At 43.8% G+C, this 18,237-nt stretch overlaps 1 protein-coding gene across 5 annotated transcripts in view; it reads right to left on the reverse strand.

The window, feature by feature from the left end:
* Positions 1-18,237, reverse strand: part of SQOR (sulfide quinone oxidoreductase) — a 66,582-nt gene that overhangs the window by 12,669 nt on the left and 35,676 nt on the right. For 4 of the 5 annotated variants that reach the window (XM_041742687.1, XM_041742686.1, XM_041742689.1 and 1 more), the window contains exons 2-6: positions 14,156-14,406; positions 10,839-11,009; positions 6,004-6,057; positions 3,516-3,710; positions 1,044-1,253 (exon numbers count right to left, since the gene is read on the reverse strand). In XM_041742687.1, the coding sequence (XP_041598621.1) occupies positions 1,044-1,253; positions 3,516-3,710; positions 6,004-6,057; positions 10,839-11,009; positions 14,156-14,389 (864 nt within the window). In that variant the 5' untranslated portion in view covers positions 14,390-14,406. Of the gene's footprint in view, positions 1-1,043; positions 1,254-3,515; positions 3,711-6,003; positions 6,058-10,838; positions 11,010-14,155; positions 14,407-14,895; positions 14,916-18,237 lie in introns of those variants that run through there. The other variant, XM_041742688.1, reaches the window with a different exon arrangement.

Here is an 18,237-nt window from a genome sequence, read left to right on the forward strand (position 1 = left end):
AAATTAATAAATGAATCTAGGTAAAGGCTATCCAACGTACAGTTTTCTTTGTACTGTTTTTATTTTTGCAATGTCTATAAGTTTGAGATTATTCAGAAATAAAAGTTTAAAATTATGACCTTGAGTCATCAGTAACACCTTAAATGATAGTCGATATACACCACTTAAGAAAGGAAAGACGTGTGCAATACATTTTAGAAAAGGCCTGCACTAAAAAGCTTAAAATGTGAAGTTTTGATGTTGAGAAGATAAGTCATTAGTTCATTTCAAAATTCCTTTTTTTATGGGACCCTTCATTCCTCTAAAACTGCTCAATGAATAAAATGTCACTGTGAGCTGTTTTCTCATTGCTAACAGCTCTTGCCAGAGTGACATAAACAAATGATTCTTCCATGTGTGCTTCTCCAGATGCCTTTACATCTTGTTCTTAATCTTCATACACCTCTACAAAAGTATTATTCCCACTTCACAGAAGAAGGACCAGACACACAGAATCCAAGCCCATGTACAGAGGCTCAATTTCTCCAGGTTAGGGTATGGCTCTGCAAGACCTTTCAAGGATGCTGAAGTGTCTCCTTTTGTGCACAGGTAAAAGAGAAGTTTAAAGACAACCTCTTCCACCAGGGGAAAGACACCCCTGTCACTTGTGAACAACCCACAAGCAGGGCTGTTTCTCTGTAAATCAAGACAACCACCAAATCCTCCATTTAAGGAAGCCCTTCAGGAACGTGAAGCAAGACCTGAAGTCATCAAATACCTTTGGCTTCTCAGAGTGACCCCAGGGGAAGAAAAATGGAGATACAAAATAGGATCAAAATTCACTTGATACTAGTAGATAAACTCTCTTCAGCTCGCATGGACACTGCCTCTTACCTCTTTCTCTTCCCCATCCACCTTTTGATCCACCTTGTCCCCTACCATGGCCCTATATGCTCATCATAACCAGCCTCTCCCAGCATAATGATGCAAGCAGGGAGGTGGGAGCCATGGTGATGCCAGCATCTACAGCAGTGTTCAGCTGACAGCTTCACCTCGCCACTCACTGAAATCACTTGGGTCTCTCCAGGTTTGTCCAGATTCTCAAAAACAGCCTCTTGTCTATCAGCTCGGACTTCAATGAGGTTTTGTTTGTAGTTAACAGTGAGGTTCCTTTCCCGGATGATCTCCTGCAGGGCAGCTGCATACTTCTTCACCCCAAAAATTGTGCCAAGGGAAGTGTTGAAAATGATATTGGCCTTGGATCGCTTCCCCGTCTGGGAAAAAAAAAGGAAAGAACAGCAAGAGCCCACATCAAAGCATTGCTTCAGCCACTTTTTTTTTTTTTTAAACCTTAGACAAGAATTAAAACCCTAAGAAGAGAGCTCACCAGCTTTCTCCATCACTATGCACTGGTGGGGTGAGGTGTGAACCAATTCACTGCCTCCTACTTGTCTTCTGTCAATGACACAGCAACTAAGTGTGCATTTGATTGACACAGCAACTAAGTGTGCATTTGATCAGGGGTTAAAGAGGGTACCATTCAGCTGAAGGCCAGAGAGGGAGGTCAAGTTCAGAGAAAGACAAGCTGAATTGTTTCCTCGTATTCTTATTTGTTCATCCACTGAATCAATATTTCAGAAGGTCCTAGAGTTGGCCGGTGGTGCTCTAGGTGTTGTGGGAACAGCAGTGAACAAAGTTCCTGTCCCATTGGCTCATACAACTCATATTGCTCATAGATTTCAGAGGCTAGGATTCTCCCAGATGCCTAAGAGCCTATAGGGCCAGAAAGAGAAACTTCCTCTTGGCCATCTAAGACTTGGTAGAAAAGATTTTTGCAAAGAAAATTCCAGGTGGGAAGAAATGGTTTTTCTTTTGTTCAGCTCCTTTTAGGATTTGTGCATCTGGTTCACACTGTTTGTTTGTCTTTAGAAGGTGGGGGGGGGGGGCAGGAGGAGGAGAGAGAGAGAGAACCTCAAGCAGACTCCACCCCCCCAGCGTGGAGTCTGAAGGAGCTCAAGGAGGGGCTCAATCTCATGACCCTGAGACCATGACCTGAGCTGAAATCATGAGTTGGACACTTAACCTACTGAGTCATGCAGGTGCCCCAGATCCCACTATTTGGAAGAAGTTAGGTGGGTAAAAACCTCAAAAGCCTGTGCCATCCAATAATTCTCATGACTCAGAATGACATTTCTTAGAAACAGAAACAAGGACTTGAACTGTTCCTTAATTCCCCACAGGGTGGGGACAGGGGGTGGCATAGGTTTGCTTAACTCAGGCAAAGGTTTCCTGAGGAGAGTTCCAAGGAAGCATTCAGGTGGCTCTTCCATCCCACCTGCTCCGCCCTTCCTCTCCCCTGTCCTTTTACAGAACCACAGGCTGCTCTGAATCTTGCCACTGCTTCAGGTCCAACCACACTGTGAGAAACGGTATGTGACATCCCACACAAGGGCAGGAGGGCGAGAGCAGCTTCCCTGCAGCTTTGCGCCAGGTGTACTCGAGCTGGACATTGACTCTGAAACATGGGATGAGTGCCTAGTGTTCCCACCCAAATATTCTTTCCACCAAGTTCTGAAGTTCTAGGTCAACATTTTTTTTTTGGTTTGCCTTTAGAATTGGCATTTTGCAGGGTGCCTGGGTGGCTTGGCTGGTTAAGTGTCTGCTTCAGCTCAGGCTATGACCTCAGGGTCCTAGGGTAGAGCCCTGTGTCAGGTTCCCTGCTCCTCGGGGAACCTGCTTCTCCGTCTCCCTCTGCCTCTGCCTGCCACTTTGCCTGCTTGTGCTCTCACTTGCTCATCTCCCGTCAGATAAATAAATATATATATTTTTTAAATTGGCATTTTGCCTACTGTATTTTTAAAGATGTTTATCAAGAACTAGAAAATATTCATAACCTTGAACTTGCGTGGCAACAATTCAGGATATTGTTATATAAAAAAATAAACAATGTACAACCAGTTGTCCAACGATATGGAAATATTTCAATAATCTCTAACATATCTCCCCAATAGATTTCTATGTATACATTAAAAGTATGTTACAAAGACTATTTAATACCAAGTAGTACATCTATTTTTGTATAGTATGATTGTAACCATTAAAAAAAAAAAAAAAAAAAAAACAGGGGCACCTGGGTGGGGCTCAGTTGGTTAAGCATCCAACTCTTGATTTCAGCTCAGATCATGATTGTGAGATTGAGCTCGGCATCAGGCTCCACTCTGTGTGCAGCCTGCATAATATCCTCTCTCTCCACCTGCCCTTCCCTCCCCCGACATGCTCTCTCTCAATCAAAACAACACAACACATGGATGGGGCAGGAAACAGAAGGACACGTCAAATTGGTAACAGTAGCTATATTAAAGTAATTGGGCTATAGTGACTTCTATTTTATAAACTTCCAATTATATAATTTTGTACATACGTAATAAAAATTTCAAAATAAAAAAGGTATTTTGATATGGATAAAATGGGATTCTGGCATCCCTGGATTAGCAGCATCTGCCCTCCTTGTCTCTATCCCTGGGAAGCGAGCATACCTTCCTGAAATAGGCTTCTGACAAGTACATGATCTTCTGTGGGGCTCCAGCACACTTTACAGGGGTATTTGGGAAGGTAAAGATGGCATTGCCCTCCTTGAAGTCCTGCAGAGCTTTCCAGGTTTTCTCTACTGTCTTCACTGAGTAATTGGACCCTATTTTGGGATGGTCAAAACCTTCAGGTAAGCCTTTAATCTGCAAGAAATTACACAAAGAAATTATCTTTTAACAAAAGCGCAAATTTGCAAGTGCAAATTTTCTAAGAAAAGTGCAAAAACTCTTGTTGAGAGCCTTCATTCTCTGCCATTTCTGTAACCTCTCAAGTATTTCAGTCCAGTTATTAGCCCACAGTACTCACACCCATCGGAGCAGGCACTTGGGTGAGGGATCTGCTGCAATCAGGGCTGTGGTGCCTGGAGTAAACTGCCAAACTGCAGAATGGACTCAGCCCACGGGAACCCCTGTACCTCCCTGGCCTTCAGACCATGATTTGAACATCTCTCTTCCCACCACCAAAGTGAGGACAAAAAGCCAGCCATACTTTCTTTTTGGAGACTCAGTTGCCTTACTGGGAAGAAGGAGGACAAGCAGAACCAGGACCCATATTGTCAATAATTACAAACGTAAACTACCCTTTATCAGGTTGTACCAAATAAAACTCTTGGTAAAGGCCATGAAGACAGGTAATTAAAAACATGGACTTGGGAACCCCACAGATCTGGCTTAAGTCCCAGCTTTTCCACTTAGAAATGTTGTGACCCTGGGTAAATTACCTAATATCCCTCAGCCAGTGGGTCTCAAAGTGCAGTTTCCTGGGAACTTGTTAGAAATTGAATTTTTCAGGTGCCACCCAGACCTACTGATTCAGAAGCTCAGGGGCAAGGCCAGAAATCTACCTGGCTCTCTGGGTGGTTCTAACGTACACCGAGAGTTTATGTTCATTATCTGTAAAATGGGGGGAAAGGTAACTGCTTCGGAGGGTTGTTGGCAGAAGGATATGAAAGTGCTTAGAAAAATGGCACCTACATGGGAAGTGCCCCACAAGTGGCAGTGTATTCCTGCTAGTAAGAATACTGGACACTAGTCTTTGGTGTTAGAAGGTTCGTAGAGTGCAGTGAAGATGGCATAGATTGAGTTGAGACTCAACTACCAGTTCTTCCAGCAAAAGCAGAGAACCATCAAAAACCAGTCAGTAAGATGGGCTGGTCCTCGGGCGCCCAGGTGACTCTGCCTCTGCCTTTGGCTCAAGTCATGATCCCGGGGTCCTGAGATGGAGCCCCACATCTGGCTCCCTGCTCAACGAGGAGCCTGCTTCTCCCTCTGCCTCTGCCTGCCACTCCCCCTGCTCATGCTCTCTCCCCCTCCCTCTCAAATAAATAAATAAAAACTTAAAAAAAAAGATGGACTGGCCCTTCACAACCCTCCTAGGCTGTTCTCCTAGACTATAGGACGACCATGCAACACCCATTGCTCAGCTGTCAAGGAAACAGTGCTATGATCTCTACAATGCTCACTGTAAAAAAAAAAAAACAAAAAAAAAAAACAAAAAAAAACACTATTCCTCCAATTACTGACCATGTCTCCTGCTAGAGAACTTTAAATAGTTGTGATATCAGCAGTCTCAACAGCAATAATTACTATTATTATTATCATTATTACTAAACCATCTTGTATTTTAAGGTTTCTGAAATCTCCCCCCATGCTAACAGTGGCTACTTGCTCATGCCTCTGAGGCAGGTAGGGAAATAGGGCGGCTCAGACACAGATGGGGGAGCTGAAGGAGAATGAGGTTGAGAGACCCACCTAGAACCTTACAAAACCAGATAGGGAGGCTCCTGGTCCCTGCCTCAGGTTCTTCTCACATGCCTCCTACTTCCCAAGCAAAATGCACTCTCTGAGAGATAAACAAACAGCTGGTCTCTTATCTCCTTCATTAGTTTTCTCTAGTTTGAACAAGAGGTTGTTGTTAAGGAAACAGGTGCCATAAAGTGGTGACCAAGTTCCTTTTAGGGAAAGTGGTCACAAAGGGCACTTTATGACTACTCATCCAATTCAAGTTGCTTCCCTTCCTCTGAAGCAGAGGGAGGCAGGGAGAGTCAGAGGAAGAAAGATCAGATGCCCCCTTTGGCTGACAACTCGCTGCAGAGACACAATGGAGCTAAGGGGAGAAAGAGACAACTCAGTCCTACACAGTGAGGTAGTTTCCTTGGGAATCTAGAAAAGCCTACTGTTTTGCAAGAATCGCCATTAGGACATGGACATGCTAACCTCGGATTAAACCTTAAAGCTAAAACATATCATCATGGATACCAGAATCTTAAAAAAATTTTTTAAAGAACCATAAAAAGACTTCTGAGTAAAGAAAAACTAAAAGAGGATCCCTTAGAACCCCTTCTTGTCAGTCAAAAGGAATACAAAGCAACTAAATGCAGCATTTACTCTTGTCATAAGTAGGCCAGTGTCACACAAAAGTAGTTTAAAAGAGTACCTTCTCATAGTCCAGCTGGATCCCAAGGGCAATAATAAGATATTTGTAGGAGATCTGCAAAGCAAAACAATGGTAGTTTAGACCAGGATCCCAGAAGTAGCTGCCCAAGGGCTAACTCAGCCCCAGGTCCATGTCCCACCACCAGGTCTCCATTTTCTACTCTGGATGTCTTGAGGTCATGGGTGACGGGCAGGAGACAGGGAGGGAGGTATGCTCCCGTTTGCCATCACTAGTCCACCATCTTCTGTTTCTCACGCCTCAGAACTTCACCAGTATTGTATAACCTGCCAGGCCCTCCTGTATTTTTACACAGTGCAGAGGGATACAAAGAAGCCACAACTATTTGTGTGGCCCCTGTGTTAACACTTCCTCATGCTGAGGGGTGAGAGAAGCCCTTCCTAATCTTAAAAGACAATCAGCTTTAACATGTATGATGTCATGTGTGAATCCCAAGCAAATGTGACCTGCCATATGGATTGGATCAGTAGTATTGTAAGTGAGAAACTGTTCTTTTGAGGGTCATAGAAAAAAAGGATGTGATATAATGAACCTGATCTTACTTAATGATCTACTTAGAACTTAAAGTCCCCCTCCTTAAATAAGGGTATTGTGATTAGTCCTGCCAAGGGCAAAGTATCCATATTCATCACAAAGGGAATGTGGGTTTAAGATCAGAAAGAAGAAAGGTGAGGCCAGAAAGTATAAGCAAGAGGGATGTAAAGAAACAGCACTTGCCTAGAAAACTGGAGGTGGAGAATGATCATAATGAAAGTCAGGAGTCCAGCAAAGGGGTAGTGGGTTGTAATTAATTATCACAATCTTGTACTAAAAGGAGAAGCAGAGCAGCAAGACGAGCAGGTCACAGTTGAAGAGAGAGGACTCCAAGACCAGAAAGTGCTCGGCTCAGGCTGGAAAGCCAAGGGCATCAAGTTTCTGCAGAGGTCCAGCCCTGAGATCCAGGAGGCTTGGCTTCAAGGCCACCTCCACAATGAGGCCTTCCAATAATTCAGTTCCCCTCCCCACAGGCCCCTTCTGGGAGCTTCCTTAGCACAGTGTACATGATGCTTTATAGCCCTGGTTGCGTTATGTAGGAATAATGTCTTCCCTCACAACATTGAATACAGCAGAGGATCAAGGTTAGATCTCCTTTATATTCCTGGAATCTAGCATAGTCACAAAACTAAAGTGAGGAACTCGGTAATATTTGTTGGATGGATGGATGACTTCAGCTGTTTGTGAAATATGTAACTTATCAAAGTGGACAGATCATACACACGTCTTCCCGTGTATGATTTACCTATCCATAGAAAGCTGTGTCCTGAATTTCCTTATTCCATGGTAAAGTGTACCAGGCCCATTAACTACGTGACTGAACTATGTTGAGTCTTCAAGGTATATGAGGTCAGATGGGACATGGGGTCTGGGGGTGATGATCTACAGGCAAAACACGAACACAGTCAATAAGAAAAATCTCTGGTTTGTGTGTGCCCTGATTGTTTAATTAGAGTATAATATTGATTATTTTTAAGAACTAGTAACAGACAAGCTTGACATCGTGGAAAAAAAAATCATTAAGGGAGAATAAACCCTAAAAGAATAAAGAACAAAAAGAAAGCCTCAAGCCTTCTAAATGAATTCGTCTCCAGGCCAGATGATTTAAATTCTAAGGAATTGCAAAAACTTGCAGACAAGACTTTGGAGCAATTACAGAGAACAGTGCAGACATTTCCAGAAGGCCAAATAGGGGCAAGTATTCTAATTTTATACAGAGAAGTGGGGGCAGTAAACCCGGATACTAACCACCTAGTAAATAGGATGTTCCTCCACTGTAAATTTCCGGGCTCATCTACTAAACAAGTGTCTCTTGGTAACTTAGGAAAAGAGCACCAACATAGATTCACAGATTGCAAACTGCTTTCAGTCAGTAGTCAAGAACTATGGGGGCACACAGTGGATACTTAATAAGTTATTTTCTTTTCCTTTTTTCATATGTTCTTTTAAAAATAGTAACAGTAAAATTTCCTGAGCACTCACTTTGCAGGGCATTGTAATAAGTCCTTCACATTTTGATTCATTTAATCCTCAAAACAACCCAATGAGGTAAGTAATACTATTACTCCCATTTTTTAAAAGATTTTATTTATTCATTTGAGAGAGAGAGTGAGCAGGAGGAGAAGCAAAGGGAGAAGGACAAGCAAACTCTGCACTGAGAGCAGAGCCCAACGCAGGGCTCGATCCCAGGACCCTGAGATCACATCCTGAACCAAAAATCAAGAGTCAGATGTTTAATCGACTAAGCCACCCAGGTGCTCCTTATTAGTCCCATTTTATACAGATAAACTGAGAGACAATTTGCTCACAAATATTTACTGAGCACCTTCTATGCGACATATCGTGCTAGGTCCTGGACATACAACATTTAACCAGAAAGACACAGTTCCTACCCCTCCGAGAACTCAAAGTCTAGTGGGTGAGACAGGTATTATCAGATAACCACACAAATAATTACTAAATCACAGAATGCTGTGATAGTGTCAAGGGGGAACCCAACCTAATCAGTAGGTCAGGGAAGGCTTTCCTGAAGGGCTATTTCTAAGGTAAAAGATGAGAGCGGGGTGCCTGAGTGGCTCAGTTGGTTAAGCATTTGCCTTCTGCTCAGGTCATAATCCCTGAGTCCTGGGATCAAGCCCTGTGTTGGGCTCCCTGCTGAGCAGGGAATCTGCTTCTTTCTCTCTTTCTCTCTCAAATAAATAAATAAATAAAAATTTAAAAAAATAAGGTAAAGATGAGTAAGAGTTAGCTAGGAAAAGAGGTAAGCTCAGCATGTGCAAATGTCCTGGGGAAGAAGGAAGCTGAGGCATTTGAGGAAATGAAAGGAGAGTGTGCTGAGACAGAACAAGAGACAGAATGGAACCAGAACCAGGTTAAGTCTGGAGAAGAATAAGGGCCAGTCCACACAGAGCCTATGGGACATACTCCAAACATACCCCTGTGTCGGGGAAGAGTCAGAGACACACTGAATCTGGATTTCAGCAATGCCTTCAATTCAGTCTTGAAGAAAGAGTAAAGTACTAATTAAGAATGGAATAATTTTGGTAAATTTTTGGCAAAAAATATTTTCTAAAGAATGTTGATTAATTTATGCAAGCTAGAAAATGTTCTCTAGGGACAGGTATTCAAATTAAACCCTTGAACTTAAATGAAGCCATCACGGATAATGACCAGGGGGGAAAAATGCCAATTGGATGACAGAATCATAAATCCACAAGATCAGGGCATGTGGGTGGCCCAGTCAGCTAAGCATTTGCCTTCAGCTCAGGTCATAATCTCAGGGTCCGGGATTGAGCCCTGTGTCAGGCTCCCTGCTCAGCAGGGAAGACTCCCTATTCTCCCTCTCCCCCACCCCTGCTCATGCTCTTTCACTATCTCTCTCACTCTCTCAAATAAATAAATAAATACAATCTTTTTTAAAATAAATAAATAAATCCACAAGATCCAGGCCAACTGGGAAAATGAACCAAAACCAACAAGATGACCTCTCCCATGTAGATTTCTAATATCTGGCTATAGCACACTTTTGCTTAATGAAATCTTAGAAGAAAGTCCTGCCAGTTTACACCAACTTCCTCCCCAGCCCTAAAACAAGACACTTGCAACTTTCGTAAGAGTCTGAGCCTCAGGACTCAGAACTGAGAACACCTACCAGTGCCTCTCATTTCAAGAGATGAGACAAGTTTATGATTCTTGAGATGTGCATGAACACAACCACAGAGGGCTCTAGACTATACATGTAATAAGAAGGGATCTAATCAAGGAGGCAGGCACTGTTGTACCAAAGAGGTGATGTATATTGTCAGAGACAGGTGTCCCTGCCCCAGGAACAGTAGACTGGCAAAGGAAATAAGCCCCAAAGCTCAATCTTGACAACTGAGAACAATCTTCCATTTAATTTTGTCTGCTCTCATGGAGATGCTGGAAAAAAGTAAATCCATTAACAGGGGAGAAATAATTTTTAGGTATTTTATGTATATATATTAAATATATATATATACATATATATATATATCCTAATCTACATATATCCATATATTACATATGGATGGAGAAAGCCTGACTTGACATTGAATCAGTCATATGAAAAGAAGACCCAAAAGTTTGAACTGACCTCAAGCCCAGCATGAATCAGCAGTTGTGCTGATAACAGTTGCTAAAAAGGCAAATGCTAACTCAGGCCATATCCAGTTGTGGGAGAGAACAGTCTCAGTCTATTCTGGGCTGTTCTGTTAAGCTGCCTACTCTTTCAGGCAGCCTCTTTCATGAAGGCGCTATCAAGCCAAATGAGGTCCCAAGCAGGGTGGAGAGATCAGCGAGGGGACTGGCAACCTTGAAACAGGAGAAAGTTCTGAGGAAAGTGGAGCTACAGCCCAAATCTACATCAAGAACAGATTTACACGGCTGATAAGAGCCATCTTCAAATAGCTGCAGGCTTCCTCCACAGAAAAGAAAAGATATTCTTGGCCACACTAAAGGACAAAACAAGGAACAAGACAGGCATTGAGGCCAAAAACACCCTGGGGGCCCAAGGAAGAATACAAAAGAGCCTATGAAAAGGTGGATTCTGACTCAGGAGAGCCAGAACTTTCATAGAACCCGTCTAAAACAATGGAGAGCGACCAACCGCTTGTTGTCAGAGAACTCTTTGACCCTGAGACGTGTAAATACAACCCGTTTTAAATTCAGTCCCTCTCCCCATATGCCCCAATTCCAATTACTCTGCTCTATTTATTTCCATTAACTCTCGCTGCCTGCTAACACCAAAGGACTCCAACGCTTACCTCCTTGCCAGTGTCTGTGTGGATGCAGTTCTTGTCTGGATTCAGCTCAACCACTCTAGCTTTGATCCATTCTACACCAGACGGTATCACACTCGCAGTGGGACGGCCAGATGAGGATAACTGCTTGGCACCAGCACCCACCAGCGTCCAGATTGGCTGGTAGAAATGTCTCTGAGAAACAAAGTATTTGAAGATTCGTTTCAACGTGAGACTGATCAAAAGGGTCATGGTTAAAGGTACACAAGCTAGACTCTCAATTACACGCTCCCAACCCAAGGAGCATCACATAGAAAAGCCTGAGATGAGTCTCCCCCATCCCCACCTATTGGTGTCTCCCGTTGTGTTAAGCTCTGAAGGGCAGACACCTAACACAAGGGAAAAAAAAAAGCAATCAACTATCTTCCGTGACTATATTATTTATTGCTCAAAGTTGATTGGATGCTTAACATGTTACACACACACACACACACACACACACACACACACACCGGATACATTTATGTGCACAAAGAAAAATTAAGCTGAGCAGCTTAAATATGGTTCCTTAGAAGCACCTGGAGACTGCTGTAAGTCTGGAAAGTTTACAACCTATTTTGAAGAGCCTCAAAACTTCTTGAACTTCCAACTGTGTTTCCCAAGCCCACTGCAGACATTCCTTATCAGCCCTAGTACCCTCTCATCTCCTTTCTCAGAGGTTTTCCACCCAAAGCCAATAGGCACCGGATCCTACACCATAATGCCGAATTTCCACTATTTCCTAAAATTCTCTTGCTTCAGATGGCCCTCTCTTGATCTAAGTTAATTGTGAACATTCTAGACTCTTGGGCAAAGGGCGAACTGGTCTAATGGCCTCTGGGAATCCCCAAACCCTCGTGGAGTGGCCTAGGGGATCAAGAACCCTCAACACTGCCAAAATGCCTCAAACTGGCTGGACAGAATTGCCAGCCGCAGAGAAGTTAAAGAGGATACCAAAAAAATGGCTTTGCAATCTCCCTACAGTCAATAATGGATGTGATCAAAAATGAGGGAGGCAGAGGTCTCCAGTGGTGAGAACTCATTGATTTCAAGTCCATCTTGAACAGAAAAAGGAAAAAAAACTCAAGCTCAGATTCTTTTTTAGACTACAAACAAGCATCAGCTCCACCAATCACTAACCTAGACACAGGAAGCAAAGTACCAAGTAACCTGACACCACCTTTGAATGACTTCTGTCCTGCACTTCCTCACGGGGAGGGACAGCCAGGACTTCGGCCTCCCTAATTGTGCCCAGTGCCTCAGAAGAGCCCTTTTCGTGAAAAAGAGTAGCCCGAGTGGGAGAACTGCCCATGGGGTGCCTACAATACACCATAGCCCCCACAGAGCTCTCAGACCAGTGCCATTTAAAATGCTGACTCTGAGGCACCTGGGTAGCTCAGTTGGCTAAGCGGTCTGATCCCAGGGTCCTGGGGTGGAACCACAGGCAGGGCTCTCTGCTCAGTGAGGAGTCTGCTTCTCCCTCTGCTTCTGCCCCTCCCCTTGTTTGTGCTCTCTCCCTAAATTAAATAAATAAAATCTTTAAAAAATAATAAAACGTTGACCTTAGTCACTCTAAATAGGAAAATGATGGAGAATGCATCCTCTACTCTACTCTCAGATCACAGCACACCAGTCTAAGACTAAGCCCCAGGCAGCCTCATAGGGGACCAGGGAGACTTCTCAAAAAGGAATGTGCTTTTCTTGACCCACCCTCTCCACCAAACAGGCCCTGGATCTGTTTTGCTTCCCTCCACAGACACAGCTCCCAACTGGTACACACCTAGTTCCTTAGGAAAATTAGTCAAACCACCAAAAGTCTGGAACATTTTTTCTTTTTTTAAAGATTTTACCCATTCATGAGAGATGCAGAGAGAGAGGCAGAGACACAGGTAGAGGGAGAAGTGGGCTCCCTGTGGGGAGCCTGATGCAGGACTCGATCCCAGGACCCAGGGATCACATCCAGAGCCGAAGGCAAGTGCTTAACCACTGAACCACCCACGTGTCCCTGGAATATTTTTTTCTGAAGCTACTGGATCATCTTAAAATGTTTTGCATAAAATAGTGCCTTACGAACCACTTCCCAGATTCCTTCCTGGTACCTCTACCTTTTTCTGCTTTATAATCTGTTTGAAATCCCTTACACTTAAATTTCTCAAACCCACTAGCACCTTTCCCAGAGGCCTCCCTGCCTCTCACCTCATCACCCATTCTCCAGACTAGGACAGAGGACGGAAAGTACAATGGCCATTGATTTTCTTCTGGACTCGAGGTTGGATTTGGGAGGCCTTTGTGGGTTGAACTTTCTCTCCCCAATAGATAGGTTAAGTCCTCACCCCAGTACCTGTGAATGTGATCTTATTTGCAATAGGGTCTTCACAGATGTAATCAAGTTAAGATGAGGTTATGTTGGATTAGAGTAGACCCTAAATCCAATGACTGATGTCCTTAAAGAAAGGTATATGAAGGGGCATCTAGGTGGCTCAGTCAGTTAAGCATCTGCCTTCTGCTCAAGTCATGATCCTGGAGTCCCAGAAAAGAGCCTCGTGTTGGGCTTCCTGCTCAGCAGGGAGTCTGCTTCTCCCTCTGCCCTACCCCACTCGTGCTCTCTCACTTTCTCTCTATCAAATAAATAAATAAGAAGACATTAGAGACACCAGAGAGAGGGCCCTGTGAAGACAGAGGCAGAGTTTGGAGTGCGGCCAGCTACAAGGCAAGGAACACCAAAGATTGTGCACAACCCCCAGAAGCTAGAAGAGAGGCATGGGACAGATTCTGTCTCCCCTCCACGGCCTTCAGAGGGAGCATGACCCTGCTACCATCTTGGCTCTGGGCTTCTAGCCTCCAGAGCTGTGAAACAATAAATCTATTGTTTTTGGCCACACAGTCTGTGATCATTTGTTATGGCAGCCCTAAGAAATGAATACAGAGAAGAACATAAAAGCCTAGATCTGGGGGCACCTGGGTGGCTCAGTGGTTGAGCATCTGCCTTCAGCTCAGGTCGCGATCCCAGGGTCCTGGGATCAAGTCCCCCATCAGGCTCCTCTGGGGAGCTTGCTTCACCCTCTGCCTGCGTCTCTGCCTCTCTGTCTCTCTCATGAATAAATAAATAAAATCTTAAAAAAAAAAAAAAAAAAGCCTAGATCTGTCCTCTCTCTCTCTCTCTCTCGCTCCTGCTCCCTTTCCTCATCTTCCAATCCTTTTTGTGCCCAGGAGAAGCACTCACCTGGAAACATGACAGCATAGCGCCTGACAGCCATCCACACCCTACCCCTGACACGCATGCTCCAAAGGGGGGCGCTTACCTCACTAGGCTCCACAACAGCCACGTTGTCGGCACCCACTCTCCTCTTCATGCGGGCAGCCATGGTGATCCCACCACTGCCCCCACCAAGCACCAGCACCTCATAGTGGTTCTTGGCTGCAAGGCTGGCACCCGTGTGCAGCTGAAGCGGGCCAGCCTGCTGGGTGCCCAGCCTGAGGAAGCAGGCAAAGAGCCGGGCTCGAGGGCCAGACACAGCAGTGGCCAGGGGGGTCATCTTCAGGCTGGATCAGGCTAGAAAGGAACAGACAAGGCTATGAGCAAGTAGGGACCCCCATGGGACCAAAGCAATTTCTTTCAGGGAGGAAGGGGAGGCTGGCATCTGACCAGCTCTAGCTGGCTCCCATCATCTGCTCTTAAGACCATCTTTCCACCTGGCTGTGGTCAAAAGTCTCCTGGGAACACTCTACTGATCATTAACAATCAGCTAAGCTTTCCATTCCTCCCTTCCTCCTTCTTTCAGGACACCTGGGACTTCGTTTGTGAACTACGTAGGCCTCACCTGTTAAGCTCTCTAAAAATTTGCCCATACTTATCCTTGTCCATCCATGAATCGAGGGCATCCTGTGGTTTATCCAGCTGCCACCCATTCTCCTCTCAGGCACCCTCTGTAACTGTTTGTCTTTTTAGTCCATCAAAGATATAGGGATCCACAGAGAAACAACTATACAATTCCTGGCACCCCAGATCTAGATGAGACGGAAACATTCCTAAGAAACCCACCACCTGCAAGTCAGAGTTCAGACCAAGGTATTTAGGGCCTTGGACCCACTCAGAGGAATCCTGGCTCTGCTTGCCCATGGACACGCAATTTAATCAAATCACTAGCTACACGTAAGCCAAAGCCCTCCACACCCTTGGTAATTTCAACTAGATGATAAAAAAGCCATAAAAGGAGCCCTGCCTGGTATCATAAAGTCATATTTTATGTAAAGAATCTGCACATGCTGCTGACCGGTCTTTTATTACACCTAACTCAGTAAACAATCTCCCCTTCTCAGTGTCTCCCAGAGACACACTTTACCTTTAGGGAAATGTGTGTCTGTGCTGAGCAATTAGTGCTTTGGCAGTGACAACGTGAAGGCTTCTCAGAAGCTGGCCCTGGCTTCACCCCATTCACAAAACTGACCTTACACCTTGGATACCATCTACTTGCATAACTTGAGGGTCCAGACTCAATATATCACCCTCTCTGGGTATTTCACTGCCTCAGATTCCACCATTAAGTTCAGTCCTGTGGGTTCAATAATGTTCTAGGAACCCTTTATTAAAATGCAGGCACCCAGCTGGGTGACGCTTCTAGGTCACTAACTTCTTAATAGGAAAAATTTAATTATATGACTTTTTCCCCCCAACTGAAAAAGAGGAAGGGGCATCTGGGTGGCTCAGTGGTTGAGCATCTGCCTTCGGCTCAGGTCATGATCCTGGGGTCTTGGGATCGAGTGCCGCATCAGGCTTCCCCTGTGGAGCCTGCTTCTCCCTCTGCCTGTCTCTCATGAATAAATAAATAAAATCTTTAAAAAAAAAAAAACTCTTCCAGAGTTTTTGCACTCCCAACAACTTCCTCAGTATTTCAGATCTGAAAAAAAAAAAAAAGAAAAAAGAAAAAAATTCAGATCTGAGGAGCCAGGGGAGGTGGGAGGGTAGGATTTGGCACCCACAGTAAATGGGCCCGGCTCATAAATTGTAGCTACAAGTTTAAAATCAGTCAACCCTTCTAGAAAATAACATTTCTCATCCGTTGACCATGTGTTTCCATTTCTGGGATTCCAGGCTAAGGGGATAACCTCTCCTGCTAAAGAAAAAAAAAAAAAACCTTTACAAAGATATTTCTCACATTTTCATTCCTAATATGGTGACCCCCTCAGCTAACTGGTTTGTGGATAGGATCTGATTACATCCTGGTTACAGAAAAAAACACAAGCTTACACTGGCCAGGGAAGGCTCAGATCTCTGACTGGTTTAACCAACACTAATTTATTTTTTTATATTTTTTAAAGATTTTATTTATTTATTCATGAGAGACACACACAGAGAGAGGCAGAGACATAGAGGGAAAAGCAGGCTCCCTAGGAGAAGCCTGATGTGGGACTCTATCCCAGGACCCCAGGATCACATTCTCGGCCAAAGGCAGATGCTCAACCACTGAGCCACCCAGGTGCCCCTAACCAATGCTAATTTAGGACTGATTCAATGGGGCAGAAATAGAGGTCTGAATGTCAAAATATCAGGGGAGAGGTTAAGTAAAGTATAATTATACCCGATAATGGGTGATTTTTATTTCTTCTGCCTTTCTATGTTTTATAAAATGTCTACTACAGACATACATTAATGTTATAATAATAAAATCTTTATTTTGATAAGTAACATGTCTTAAGTCCTTTACATAAACATTCAATTTGGAAGTTGGACACCATCATCATCCCCATTTTACAGATGATAAAATTGAGCCAGGGAGCAGCTAAGCGACTTCAAGATCAAATAGCCTGTAGGTAGTGAGTTAAGAATTGAATCCAAACACTCTGGTGCCAGAGCCTCTCCTTTATACCACTGTACTCTCCCATCTCTGTGATCTTTATCAACAACAAAACATTGCCTATTGATAATGTTAAATTAAAAAATCCAGATATATTTTCCACATTATCCAGGAAAGGGCAATTATTTTTTTATGGTACTGACACCTAACTGTTAATGTTTTGATATAACTATAATTGATTTTTCCTCATCTTTGTGTGTGCTTTTCTCAAGTTTTCTTTAATGAACTCTAGATTTTACATTTTAAAAATCACTCAATTTGATCACTTTTTAAAAAACGATTGAGAAGGGGCACCTGGGTGGCTCAGTGGTTGAGTGTCTGCCTTTGGCTCAGATCATGATCCCGGGGTCCTGGGATCAGGTCCCCACATCAGGGGCCCAGCAGGGAGCCTGCTTTTCACTCTGCCTGTATCTCTGCCTCTCTGTCTCTCATGAATAAATAAACAAAATATTTAAAAGTAAAAAAATACAATGATTGAGGAGTGGAGAAAATCATCAAGTAGGATATTGCTGTTTGGTAGGGAAAGAAGGTTGTTGTTTTTTTTTTTTTAAGATTCCTTTATTTATTTGAGACAGAGAGGAAGCATGCATGCACATACATGTACATATACGAGTAGGGCAAGGGGGAAGGAAAGGAGTGAGAGAATCTCAAGCAGACTCCCCACTGAGCATGGAGACTGACATAGGGCTTGATCCCAAGACCCTGAAATCACAACCTAAGCTGAAATCAAGAATTGGAAGCTTAACCAACTGAGCCACCCAGGTGCCCCAGGAAAGAAGATGTTTTATGATGAACAGTTATCACATCCTGCCTTTTCAGATTATTCATAAAAATGACAGAATCACAGCAAAAGTCTTTACTTTCCAGAAAAGGAAAACCATTTTTTCATGGTCTTGACACTACATCTTAAACCTGCTGGAAAGAGTTAAACAGTAATGATCTAGAAGGAGGCCTGGCTAGGTTTCTGGTTTCTAGCCACTACATCTAAGGATATTTAACTCCTAGTTCCCTTCCAGCCTAACACATCATGGTTTGTTTTTTGTTTTTTTTTAAAGTAGGGGCACTTGGGTGGCTTAGTTGGTTGGGCATCTGCCTTTGGCTTGGGTCATGATCCCAGGGTCCTGAGATCAAACCCATGTCAAGATCAAGCTCAGCAGGAAGTCTGCTTCTCCCCCTCCACCCCACTACTCCCCCTGCTTATGCTCTATCAAATAAATGAAGGAGAAGAAGAATTTATGCAAATATTTCGCTCATTCACCAAGAAGGCTAGTTCTGTTCTATTTCAGCAGCTATTCATAGCCTGTTTCTGGATTCAGTATTTACAAACACAAAGTCCTCTCAAATAGTTTAATCAGCTTCATTAGGAACAGTCATCAAACAGAACGTCCTGAGGATTGAATTCAATAAAAACTTTTGACAGAGATTCTGAGAGCTTCTGAGTTGGTGACACATGGAAGTGCAATGAGGGGTGTGGCTATATGGAAGCTCTTTACCACCCACCTATGCTCTCTTCAATTTGGCTGTTTCTG

This window comes from Vulpes lagopus, chromosome 2, assembly GCF_018345385.1.
Source record: "Vulpes lagopus strain Blue_001 chromosome 2, ASM1834538v1, whole genome shotgun sequence".
Classification (NCBI taxonomy): domain Eukaryota; kingdom Metazoa; phylum Chordata; class Mammalia; order Carnivora; family Canidae; genus Vulpes; species Vulpes lagopus.